The 13,314-nt window shown below is 47.6% G+C and overlaps 1 protein-coding gene across 5 annotated transcripts in view; it reads left to right on the forward strand.

The window, feature by feature from the left end:
* Nucleotides 1-13,314, forward strand: part of SRGAP2 (SLIT-ROBO Rho GTPase activating protein 2) — a 254,526-nt gene that overhangs the window by 218,394 nt on the left and 22,818 nt on the right. For all 5 annotated transcript variants that reach the window (XM_005891655.3, XM_070384585.1, XM_070384587.1 and 2 more), the window contains exons 15-17: nt 7,102-7,179; nt 8,108-8,242; nt 9,863-9,968. In XM_005891655.3, the coding sequence (XP_005891717.2) occupies nt 7,102-7,179; nt 8,108-8,242; nt 9,863-9,968 (319 nt within the window). The remainder of the gene's footprint in view (nt 1-7,101; nt 7,180-8,107; nt 8,243-9,862; nt 9,969-13,314) is intronic.

Consider the following 13,314-nt stretch of genomic DNA (forward strand, 5'->3'; position numbering starts at 1 on the left):
ATACTTATTGACTGCTCATTGTATACCAAAAAAAGATCCTGTCCTCATGAGCCTTATATATGTCAGGTGTTGGTGAGGGTCATGAAGAAAAGTAAAACAAGGGGAGGAGGTGGAGGATGGAGCGGGGATACTGTTCTAGGCGGGTTGTTCAGGGAAACCCGTAGGTCACCTAGAGTGACACCTGAGCAGCCCTGAAGGAAGTGAGGGAGGGGCCGCGCGGGTATCTGGGGAGAAGGAACACCAAAGGCAGAGGTCCTTGGCACACACAAGCAAGCATGCAGGATGCCAGTGAGGCTGGGGCAGTGAGTGGAGAGGAGAGTGGCAGGAGATGAAGCCAGAGCCCAGACTCTTAGGGTTTCAGCAGCTAAGGTAGCTGTCTGGGTTTTGTTCTAAGTGAGCTGGGAAGCTGTTGAAGAATTAGGAACAGGGAATGATCTTTCTGAAGGGTCACAGGCTGCTGTGTAGAGCTAAGACTATAGGAAGAAACAGGAGGCTGCTGCAGCAGGGAAGACATGGCGGTCACCCGCCCCGGGCATCAGCTGTGGAGTTGTTGACAAGTGATGCGTTCTGGGTGCCATGGCTTGACTGTCCCTGCCCCCATACAGGCACAGTCCATGTGGAAGCCAGAACTTGGCACATTTCTGTGGTGAAGCTCTGGAGAACCAGGCCTGCTCCCATGCTGCTGATGGGAATGAGAACCGGTACGACCCTTCTGAAGGGGGGACTCAGCAGCATCAAACAAAACGACTTGTGTGCTGGTTTTCTGAACCAACAGCCCTTCTAGGAATTTAGCATGAAGATACACCTCCAAAATACAGAAATACATGTGCACAAGGTGATTTATTGCAGTATCGTTTGTAATTGCAAAATATTAGAAACAACCTAAATACCACACTGGATGAATAAAGAATAAACTATGGTATATCTGATAGACAGAGTGCCTGAAGAACTGTGGACGGAGGTTCGTGACATTGTACAGGAGGCAGGGATCAAGACCATCCCCGAGAAAAAGAAATGCAAAAAGGCAAAATGGTTGTCTGATGAGGCCTTACAAATAGCTGAGAAAAGAAGAGAAGTTAAAGGCAAAGGAGAAAAGGAAAGATAAACCCATCTGAATGCAGAGTTCCAAAGAATAGCAAGGAGAGATAAGAAGGCCTTCCTCAGCAATCAATGCAAAGAAATAGAGGAAAACAATAGAATGGGAAAGACGAGATCTCTTCAAGAAAATTAGAGATACCAAGGGAATTTTTCATGCAAAGATGAGCACAATAAAGGACAGAAATGGTATGGACCTAACAGAAGCAGATGATATTAAGAAGAGAATACACAGAAGAACTGTAAAAAAAAGATCTTCATGACCTAGATAACCACGATGGTGTGATCATTCACCTAGAGCCAGACATCCTGGAATGTGAAGTTAAGTGGTCCTTAGGAAGCATCACTACAAACAAAGCTAGTGGAGGTGATGGAATTCCAGTTGAGCTATTTCAAATCCTAAAAGATGATGCTGTGAAAGTGCTGAACTCAATATGCCAGCAAATCTGTAAATTCAGCAGTGGCCACAGGACTGGAAAAGGTCAGTTTTCACTCCAATCCCAAAGAAAGGCAATGCCAAAGAATGCTCAAACTACCGCACAATTGCACTCATCTCAGATGCTAGCAAAATAATGCTCAAAATTCTCCAAGCCAGGCTTCAACAGTACATGAACCATGAATTCCAATGTTCAAGCTGGATTTAGAAAAGAAAAAGGAACCAGACCACCTGACCTGCCTCCTGAGAAATCTGTATGCAGGTCAAGAAACAACAGTTAGAACTGCACATGGAACAACAGACTGGTTCCAATAGGAAAAGGAGTACGTCAAGGCTGTATATTGTCACCCTGCTTATTTAACTTATATGCAAAGTACATCTTGAGAAATGCTGGGCTGGATGAAGCACAAGCTGGAATCAAGATTGCCAGGAGAAACATCAACAACCTCAGATATGCAGATGACACCACCCTTATGGCAAAAAGTGAAGAACTAAAGATTCTCTTGATGAAAGTGAAAGAGGAGAGTGAAAAAGTTGGCTTAAAGCTCAACATTCAGAAAATCAAGATCATGGCATCTGGTGTCATCACTTCATGGCAAATAGGTAGGGAAACATTGGAAACAGTGAGAGACTTTATTTTCTTGGCTCCAAAATCACTGCAGATGGTGACTGTAGCCATGAAATTAAAAGATGAATGCTCCTTGGAAGAAAAGCTCTGACCAACCTAGACAGCATATTGAAAAGCAGAGACATTACTTTACCAACAAAGGTCCACCTAGTCAAAGCTATGGTTTTTACAGTAGTCATATATGGATGTGAGAGTTGGACTACAAAGAAAGCTGAGTGCCAAAGAATTGATGCTTTTGGTGGTGTTGGACAAGACTCTTGAGAGTCCCTTGGACTGCAAGGAAATCCAACCAGTCCATCCTAAAGGAAATCAGTCCTGAATATTCATTGGAAGGACTGATATTGAAGCTGAAACTCCAATACTTTGGCCACCTGATGTGAAGAACCAACTCATTGGAAAAGACCTGATGCTGGGAAAGATGGAAGGTGGGAGGAGGAGGGGACAACAAAGGATGAGATGGTTGGATGGCATCACCAACGTGATGGACGTGAGTTTGAGTAGGCTCCATGAACTGGCGATGGACAGGGAGGCCTGGCATGCTGCAGTCCATGGGGCCACAAAGAGCTGGACACGACTGAGTGACTGAACTGAACTGATGGTATATCCACACAGTGGGAAACTGTGCAGCTACAAAAATAATAACAACAATGAGGAAGAGTTCCGTGAAATGACCTGGAGAGCTTGCCAGGATATGTTGTCAAGTCGAAAAAAGCAAAGTGCAGAAGAGCGTCTCTTGCATGTTGCCTTTCAGGTGAGAAAGAAGAGGGCGTAAGAATATAACGTGTCTTCTCACTTCCGCAAGAAGACATACAGGAAGGATGAATCCAAAAACTAATATTTAACTGATCATCTGCACAGATGGGTGGAAAAGGGTGAGGATGGGACATGGGGTTGAAGTGACATTTCTCTGACTGTTGCTTTTTGTGCAGTTTTGACTTTTAAAACTACATGGGTGTTTTCCATACTCAAAAGATAAACAAATATATAAAGCAAGGATGTGGGTAAAACCCCAAATGGAATCCAAACAGTAACAAATAAACCTAACTGTGTTGCAAATGAATAACACTGAGGAGATGAGGAAGAAAATAATCTAAATATCTTTGAAAAGCAGTATTTTGATAACAAGAACTGTAAACAAACAATGCACAGTAGTTGGTAATTTTTTTTGTCACAGGGTAGTGAGCTAGAACTAGCAATTCTGAAGCCATTTTATAAGATGGAACAAGTTCCCTGGTGGTCCAGTGACGGGGACTCCACGCCTCCACTCGAGGGGCACAAGTTCAGTCCCTGGTTGAGAAACTAAAATCCCAAAAGCCTTGCGGTGTAGCCAAAAAATAACTGTTGTTCAGAAAATTGAATCATTTCCCCCTAAATAGGGATTTATGGTATTACTGAACTCCCTAAACATGATGTGTAATATTTGTACATGTACATTTAGTGGGGATAAGGTCCATAACTTTTGTTAGCCCCCAAAACATCTATGGTCTACCAGTTGCCAAAATTTGCACATCCTTACTATCTTCATGTTCCCTGGGAGGTGCTAGTGAGCCTCCCTGGTGGGTCAGTGATAAAGAATCTGCCTGCCAATGCAGGAGACGTGGGTTCAGTGCCTGGATCAGGAAGATCCCCTGGAGGAGGGCATGGCAACCCGCTCCCATGTTCTTGCCTGGAGAATCCCATGGGCAGAGGAACCTGGCAGGCCATGGTCCATGGGGTCGGAAAAGGGTTGGAACAACTTAGTGACTAAACAACATCAACTATATTCTGCGTGCATGCATGCTAAGTTGCTTCAGTCGTGCCAACTCTTTGCAACCCTATGGACCATAGCCCGCCAGGTTCCCCTGTCCATGGGATTCTCCAGGCAAGAATACGGGAGTAGGTTGTCATGCCCTCCTCCAGGGGATCTTCCCGGCCCAGGTATGGAACCTGCGTCTCTTATGTCTCCTGCAGTTGCCAGGTGGGTTCTTTACCACTAGTGCCACCAGGGAAGGCCACATTCGTTCTAGTCCCCATTATATAGATGGGAAAACTGAGGCTTGCCTGTAAGTGGTAGGTCGGGGTGATCTAGGAAGACTTAAAAGAAAGGAAGGGATGTGAGGAACAATTGAGACTCACTCAGGATGGGAAAACCCCACCATTTTCATGAGGAAGGGAGCAGAGTCACGTGAGCAGAAGCTGGTGTAGCAGTCATTTCGAGACTTCTGTAGGAGAGCAACTCTTGGCGACAGCTAGATCCAGCTGAAAATGGAAGGTTTTGTGCTATTTCCAAATAACTTACCCAAATCTGACTGGCTTTATGCTTTTATGATAGTCAGCACTAAGGAAAAACGAGAACGGTCATGCAGGTGTCATCTGAGGGATGTGAGGTCTTACCTGCATTATCATAAAAAGCCAACTGCTTTTCCCCTTCTCTTTCTGGAAACCCACCATTTATTAATGTTCCTACTTTCAGAATCATCATCTAAAGATTCTGTCTGTTGAGCAGGAACACACATTGGCGCTTCTGAAGCTGGGGTTCTCAAGGGGACGTGGAAACCAGACTGAAAGGAACCTCAGTGTATCTCAGGCCTCCTGCCTGGTTTTCAGTCAGCTGTCCCATGATTTCTTCTGGCCCTGGGCTTGGGCACCAAATTGGCCTGTCCTTGATGTCTAATCTATCAAAACGTGCCGAGGCGATCCTCTGTCAGCAAGCTGTTGGCTCCTCCAATGACACTGAACAGCCTGGTCCCTGAGATGACAGTTCCTTATATTTTACCGTGGTTTTGACAAGTCACTGAGTATGTGACTGTTTCTGTCAGAAACTTACTGTTCATGTTCTGTGTCTACACAGCATTATCTGGCTGTTACTCCCCATTGGTAACTACTGTAATACGGTACTGTTACTTTGGGGTCCTGACTTTGCCTGCCATTCTGATTCTGTGAGGGATAGTCTGGAAAGTCCCCTACAGTAACAGACAACTTCAGTCCTATTACACACGAAATAATGAAATTCTCTGTGCTTACTTCTTACTGTTGCTTCAGTTGGATTCAGAATTTAATCCTGGCCAGTGTAGTTTACTTCAAAGTAGATAGAATTCATTCACCCTCCCTCCTCAAGAGGGGAGTCCCAAAATAGTGGGAAAAATGTAACATTATTCTCTTTTGTTTTCCAAAAAAGAAATGTGTTTGATATTTGAAAGTTTCAGTAGATCATGCAGTAAGAGCAGGACTTTAATAAAATTGAGCCACAGGGCTCGTGAGAAAAACTAGACAGAGCTGATACGAGGAAAGACGCTACTTCAGTGCAGCCCCAGGGCTCATGCTTCCTGGATCCACCCCTCTAGTTTTGAGTTGCATGTGTGGGGCTCTCGATGAGCCATGTCCGTACTGTCACATGAGACATGTCCAGACTGACACATGAGACCCCCCTGCACTTTAACTCCAGTAGGCCCCACAAGCCTGGTGTTAAGGAGTGAGTACATGATTGCAGCCAGAAGGCCTAGTTTTGTGTCCTGACTCTGGTTCTTGTCGTCTATATAGTCAGGCGGGTCATCACTTCTCAGTCCTCTCTTCTGGTAACCCCTGCCTTGTGAGCCTATAAGCACATGAGCAGTCACCACGCATGTTAATTGTCCATGATTAGTTTTACTGCAACAAGCTTCAAAAAGACAGTTTTTGTGCACGCTATTCCAGGGTGGCACTCAGGAGTGCTGCCTGTAGGGTCAGGCTGCAGTGCAGGACCAGTGGCTGGCACAGCGCCTGTGATACTCGCTGTGGACTGATCGCTTGTCTTTTTAACTTCTCTGATTTACAGCAGGGTCTTGCTTTCAGGTGTACAGCAGCGTGATTTAGTTACATATATACACATACCTGTTCTTTTTCAGATGCTTTTCCCATGTAGGTTATTACAGAATATTGAGTAGAGTTCCCTGTGCTGCACAGTGGGTCCTTGTTGACTATCTCTAACAGTATATATATGTTAATCCCAACCTCCTAACTTATCCCTCCCCCCACCTTCCCCTTTGGTCCCCATAAGTTTGTTTTTGAAGTCTGAGTCTCTGTTTTATATATAAGTTCATTTGTGCCCGTTTTTTAGGCTCCACATGTAAGTGATAACATATGATAATTGTCTTTTTCTGTCCGAGTTAACTTAGTGTGATAACCTCTAGGTTTATCCATGTTGCTGAAAATAGCATTAGTTCATCCTTTTATACCACATCTTCTTTATCCATTCCTCTGCTGATGGACATTTAAGTTGCTTCAATGTCTTGGCTGTTATAAATAGTGCTGCAGTGAGCATTAAGACGCATGTATCTTTTTGAATTATGGTTTTTTGGGAATATATGCCCAGGAATGGGATATATGCCCAGGAGTGGGATTGCTGGATCGTATGGTAGTTCTATTTTTAGTTTTTTTTAAGGAAACTCCACACTGTTCTCCATTGTGGCTGTACCAATATATGTCCTCCCTTTTCCATAAGTAGTGAGAGCACTGTGGCCTAGAACAGCTGAACAGTGTCAGGATGGCTGAGGTACTAATCACGGTCCCACACCTCGGGAAGCTCTGCTCGTGTCTAATGACTTGCCTGCCGTGCTGCTGGATCACATCCCTGATCCTGGGGATAAAGAGGTGACAGAAATCACCTCTCCACTTTGTGGGAGGGACAGAGGGGCAGAGGCTGGAAAAGGAACCTGCTGCACAGACTTGGTCAGAATCAGAAATGGCATAGACTACTCTTCCTTTGAAGTCTCTGACTCGGTGCTTTCTTTTGGCCAATACCTCACATTCATTGCAGTGACCTCTCCACCATCCCTGTATAGGCTTTCTCCTCTGGCCTGAAGAAAAAAGAGACAGGATGCTTAAATACACACTGGCTGAGGGAGATGGACACTCAGCTGAGCTTGGTGCTGTGGTTGTGAATTTGCTTTTTTGTCTCCTTGATCACTGTTCCCTGTCTTTCTAGGGCTACAGCATGAAGGAATTTTCCGGGTGTCAGGATCCCAGGTGGAAGTGAATGACATCAAAAACGCCTTTGAGAGAGGTGAGGAAACAGCCTTAAAGATAAGGCCAGACATTTTCCAGTCCCCTGGGGTAGTGGCTCCACCCTTTCTTCCCTGAGAGGTACCCAGAGTCAACAAGCCAGCGTGCCTCCCTCTTCAGCCCAGCCCCTTCCCTCTGTAGACATCCTCCCCACCCACCCTCCCAGATGTGCAGGGAGACGCCGGGGACGTCCCAGTTCCCCCCTTCCCAGCCCCTCTCTTCCCGCCTCTCTCCTGCGGACACTCCACCCAAACCCAAGAAGCTAACCGTGATATCTGGGCAGTTTGCGGCTCTACCTGGAACCTTGGTGGCAGAGCAGAAATGCCTGTTCACGTAGCCCATTTATTATCTTGTGGGCTCTTAAGGTAGTGGGCAAGCTTTGGCAATTTCCATGCCTGTAATGGAATATATAGTTTCAATTTGAGGTTGGTCCTACCATTAAATCTAATTACGTCTGATAGGAAATTTTCCATGGGGAGCGCCAGCATGATCGGTCTCTTGCAAGGAGGTGTGCTTAGTTGCAGGCTGAGAAGGAGGAGAGCTAGTCGGAGGGGCTGGCCTCCCTGGCCTCGTCTCCCTCCCCTCTGGGCTCAGTCCCAGCCTGGCCTGCTTTCATGATGCTTAGGAGAGAGCCGGTTGCCGTGTCCCTTCCCTGGCCCATAGGGAACGTCCCTGAGCTAGTCTGGCACACGCAGATTCACGTTAATGGTCGCCTGTGCCCCTGCTCTGACCCCAGGGCCCCTGAGCCTGAGCAGCCTTTGCTTTTTCTAGTTCCTGGTTGCCCTGCTCAAGGCCACCATGCTGAGCGGAGAGCTGAGGGACTTCAGTGAAAGCTTGAACAGGGCACTGCTTCCCTACCAGCTCTGCTTCATCCTGCGTGTTTTTACCCCTCTCACTCTCTCTCCTTTTTGGGGGCTTCTCACCCTCAGGAGAGGACCCCCTGGCTGGGGACCAGAATGACCACGACATGGACTCCATAGCCGGCGTCCTGAAGCTGTACTTCCGGGGGCTGGAACACCCGCTCTTCCCCAAGGACATCTTCCACGACCTGATGGCCTGCGTCAGTAAGTACCCCGACCACAAGCTCACTTCTGGGCCGGAGCACCTTGTAGCAACAGGGAAATTTCCAGGGTCACAGTAATTCTTTTCTTTTCCCTCTGTGAACTTTCTCTTCCTTGTTGTAAGGGAGGAAAAAGTGACTTTTCAGGAAGGATCTTTACCGCAAGTCAGAACTCCTGGTTTTTCTTTCTGATTCACTTTAAATTGCTTTATTTTGCTGGGCTTTATCTCTCTTAATATGTTCATATAGAAAATACAGTCCTTCTCAGCCATTAGAAGCTTGTACATTAGTACTTGTGCTTTTCATGATAGAAAGGGAGAATACACGTGTTACAAATATTTCCTGCTTGTTGCTTTAAGTATGACATGACTTATCTGTGAGATGTGTTAATATGTATTCTTCTAGGAATTCAAGCCCTCTGCACATTTAAAAGTAGTGATATGATATTTTCTCAGAGAGAGAGAGTCTCTACGTTTCTTTACATAAAACAGATATCTTAGAATTTCTCTGCCTCTTACTCTAAAATTTGGGGCTTGAAAAGCTGCTCCTGGCCATTTATTGTACTGGAACACCCTTTCATTTGTTGTCCATGGAAACCTGGATTAATATTAGGTCATTCTGAGAGCGATTCCATTGAGATCCAGAGGCTGGAGGAGGCAGTTCCTTTGAAATGAAGAAAATCTCTCCCCCCAAATCAGTGAAGGTCTTCATCCCCACCCTCAACGCTCCCACCCCTAGTTTCCAGTTTCATTTAGTACATCCCCTGAGAGCGCAGGAAGCCAGCTCCTTGTTTGGTTGACTTACCCGCTGTTTTTGGGAGTCCTAGTGGACCTGAGTTCTGTGGGTGACTGAGTAGAGGCACCCCTCACGTCTTCACGTCTCCTTCCAGGACGGGGCCTGGGTGCAACATCCTAAGAGAATGGGTGTTGCCAGGATAGTACAGGGTACCTTGGCTGCACAGTCCTCCCCTTGAGGTGTGCTCCTGATACAGTATCTCCCACTTGGAAGATACTCACAGAAAGGCTCTCATAGGAAATGAAGTATCCACATGGCACACACGAATGCGGGAAAGCGGGCCCTGGAGAGGTCCGGGCCTTGGGCCATACCTGGAGTCAGGAAAGCTCTCTGGTTTCCCCCAGTATCACGGCTTACACGGGGGCCTGCCAGTTCTTGCCTCTGGCCACCTTCTGCCATCCCTGCTGCAGATAAGAGAGTGGGGAAGAAAAGCCAGACTTGTCCAGGGGCTGAGGGGTGCACACATGGAGGGGGCAGGACGGGACCTGGACAGAGCGCCCCCCCACCCCCACGCAGCCCCTCCAAGGCTGGGGGACAGTCACAGCCGTTTCTGGGCAGCTCTTTGTTTTGGTGTTGTAATAAGGGGGTGGCGGATGTGGGGAACTTGCCCAACCCTTCTGTGCCCAGGGAGCATACATCTTCAGTCCTGCCCCAGTGAAGGGTCTAGAGCCCACCGCCAAAGCCCTGCTGCAGGGAGCCCCTCGCACTGGCCCAGTTCTATGTGGGCTGGAACCAGCCACTCTCTGTTGTACCTACAGCGAGTCAGGGCCTTCTGACCACTAGTCCCTGGGATCCCAGTGGAGGGTAACACGTGGCTTTCTTCTTTCAGCAATGGACAACCTGCAGGAGCGAGCTCTGCACATCCGGAAGGTCCTCCTGGTCCTCCCCAAAACCACTCTGATTATCATGAGATACCTCTTTGCCTTCCTCAATCAGTGAGTAGACTTCCCTGGGAGCAGCTGATCGGCCTTGGCTTTGGCCAGTGAACGTTCATGTGGGGACCTATGTTGATCCCTCCAGACCAACAAATACTTATTGAACACGTGCTGGGCGTGGTTTTAAGATGTAAAAATACATTGTGAAATAGAGACAAAAGCCTAGATATCATTTGGCTCATGTTCTAGCAGAGGACACAGACAATAACAGACACGTGAGGTAGTGATAAGTGCTTAGAAGAAGAATAAAGAAATGCAAGTGGAGGGTCAGGGCAGGGGTGACGGAGGAGAACCAGCACAGAGGGGTCATCAGCAAAGTCCTCTCTGGGGAGACGGTGTATGAGCAGCAGCCTCAGTGAAGGGAAGGAAGGAGCAAGGGTCAAGGTCATCAGGCTCACGAAAGTCATGGCAACAGTGGGTTTGAATTTGAAGAAGCCGTTGGAAAGTTTTAAGCAGAAGAGTGTTGTGATCTGATTTTCTAATTTATTTTTAAAAGCTGCTTTGTGGAGAAGTTACTGTGCAGTGAAGTGAAGTTACTCAGACCAGTGAGGGAGGGGTGGAGGGTGGGGGAAGGGTCAGGTTTGGGATCTATTTGGAGCACCCCCTGTACAGGACCTGCTGATGGGTAGGGTGTAGAAAGAGGAAAGAGAAATTCTGGATTTTTGTCATGAGCAGCAGTGGAGTTGGGGAAGACAATACGTGGATATGCTTGTGTGGATGTGTTAACTTGAGGCACCTACTGGCCCTCTATGTAGAGAGTCTAAGTAGGCAGCTGCCTCCTCCAGGAACCTCTGTCTTTACCCGTTGCTTTCACCGCAATACCTCCAGCAGCTAGGCCGGAGTGTATAAGTGAGCAACTTGAGGGCCAGATAAGGCCCATAGGTGTGTTCTTTTTAAATCCACTGTGTCTTGAAAGCATTGGAGCATTCAAATATTGGGAGATTTTACACTTTAAAAAAATCTGGGTTTCTGGCTTCTCTTGAGAAAATCATTAGGTCTGGCAGTACTGGATCTGACAGCCATGTGGCTGCAGTGTCCCGTGGAGTAAGGGCTGCTGCCCGGATGTAGTCCAGGGACCCCAGGTCACCAGTCCCATTTCTCCCCGATGCCCTCCAGTGCGGAGGCTGAATTCAGTTGAAATTATCATCTCTCTGGCTTTATGCCTTTTCATATAGTGGGGAAACATTTCTATAGGTCTTTAAATCTATTTTTTTTTTTAAAGGTGTGGGGGGTATAAAACTTAGACTAAGGGTGTTTTAGCTGTTATTTCTTTGTGAAAATGAAGAATCTTCCTAGTGGGTTAGTCTCTGCTTCAGTGGAGTACACGTTCACAGGCCATCTCAGGAGCCTCAGCCTGCCCGCAGAGGCACCGGGGTCAGGGGCCGCCGCCCAGCCTCCACCCTGTTGCGGCCCGAAGCCTGTGTCTGCACCATTCACTGGCTGAGCCCTGACTCGGCGCCACCACTGCCTTTAGTTGAGAACCCCTCATGACTCACGCAGGGTTTCACAGGCTGCCTATTTCAGGCAGACAGAAACCCTGGTAATGACTCTCGAGCCCGTCAGTCTCCTCGGGGCCACTAGGCCACCCTCGTCTCCCCTTGTGGACTGATACCTCCCCTCAGAGAGCCCAGTCTGCTCCCCAGAGCAAGAAGCAGGATGGCGGGGGTGAGGGCAGGGTTTGGGGTGACTCTGTGTGTAAGCACAATGCACCCACTCTCTTCCCCACATTTTCTTCCTGCTAAGGGGAGGGGCGTGGGAGACAGTGGAGTAAGCATCGTAAGAGCAGAAGATGGCCACTGCTGAAGGAAACGTGGAAAATTGTACCAGTTCAATTGATGACTTTTGTTGTGTTTAACTTCTCTTTATGGTTAAAAAAAATTCTCATCAAAGTATTTCATTGAAAAGATGCAACAATAATACCACAATATTTCCGAAACTGATAAATGGACACAGTTGATAGAAAAGACAATTTCTGCCTGCATGAGAAGGTCACAGGTGACAATGGCCAAAGTTGGCAGGTAGTTCCCCATGGAGACTCTGCCTGGGCCCTGACTTTAGGACCTCTCTCCTTTGCTGTTATGTGTCCTGAGGATGTGTGTACTCTATTTCTGGCTATGGTCTTTTTTGGGGTTGTACAATCCTCCAGCCGAAGGAACTCTCAGAACTGAGACAGATAGGTAGATAGACAGACAGATAGGTATGAAACTCCTTGCACAGTACACCAATGCTCTGTGGACTTGACCAGGTTCCACATATTTCTGTGTTGCTAGTGTCCAGTCCACTGCATGAACCTTGAGTACACGCCTGTCCAGTAGGCCTTGCTAATGACTAACATTGTACTTTCTTAGCATCTGCGTTGACTCTCAATCTGTGTAACAAATTGCCCTAAAATTTAACAGCTTCAAACAAGAGGCCTTTATTGTTTGGTCCCAGGTTCTGTGGGTCGGGAGTCTCGGTGCAGCTTAGCTGGGGCCTCCGGCTGCAGGCTTCATGAGGTTGCAGTGAGTGTATAGGGGGCAGGGCTGCAGTTTCTTCTGAAGGCTCGACTGGGAAAGGACCCACTTCCAAGTTCTCTTGCACGGTGTTGGCAGGACTCGGTTCCTTGCAGGTTGTTGGACTGAGGGCCTCCTTTTCCAGCTGGCTGTTGGCCGGAGGCCTCCATCAGTTCTTCGTCACATGGCCTCACCTCCAGAGCTGTGCATGACCTGGCAGCTGGCTTCGCTCCAAGCAAGGGAGAAATCATCCAAGACAGCAGCCAGTCTTTGTAACCTAATCTCAGAAATGACAGCGCATCCCTTCTGCCAGCTCCATTCACTAGAAGTGAGTCACTAAATCCAGCCCACACACACAGGGAGAGAACCACACAAGGCTGTGAGTGCCAGCAGCAGGGACCGTGGGGTTCATTCTAGAGGTTCCAGCCTCAGCAGCTGTACCACCCGGTGGGCTTTTACCCTAAAACAAAATGCAGGTAACTCCCCCTCTCAGCTGCTGACTCTGCTGCTTTCCTTTTGAAACCTGATTTCTTCAGATTTCTTCTTTCTTTTAGTCTCTTGCTAATCAAGTGAGGTCCACAGACCAGCAGCAGCAGCATCACTCGGGAGATTTTATTTTTTTTAAGTCACTCAGTCATGTCTGACTCTTTGTGACCCCAAGGACTATACAGTCCATGGAATTCTCCAGGCCTTCTCCAGAGGATCTTCCCAACCCAGGGATCAAACCCCACATCTCCCCACATTGCAGACTGATGCTTTACCAGCTGAGCCACTAGGGAAGCCCAAGAATACTGGCGTGGGTAGCCTATCCCTTCTCCAGGGGATCTTCCCGACCCAGGAATTGAACTGGGGTC

This window comes from Bos mutus, chromosome 16 (genome assembly GCF_027580195.1).
Source record: "Bos mutus isolate GX-2022 chromosome 16, NWIPB_WYAK_1.1, whole genome shotgun sequence".
Taxonomy (NCBI): domain Eukaryota; kingdom Metazoa; phylum Chordata; class Mammalia; order Artiodactyla; family Bovidae; genus Bos; species Bos mutus.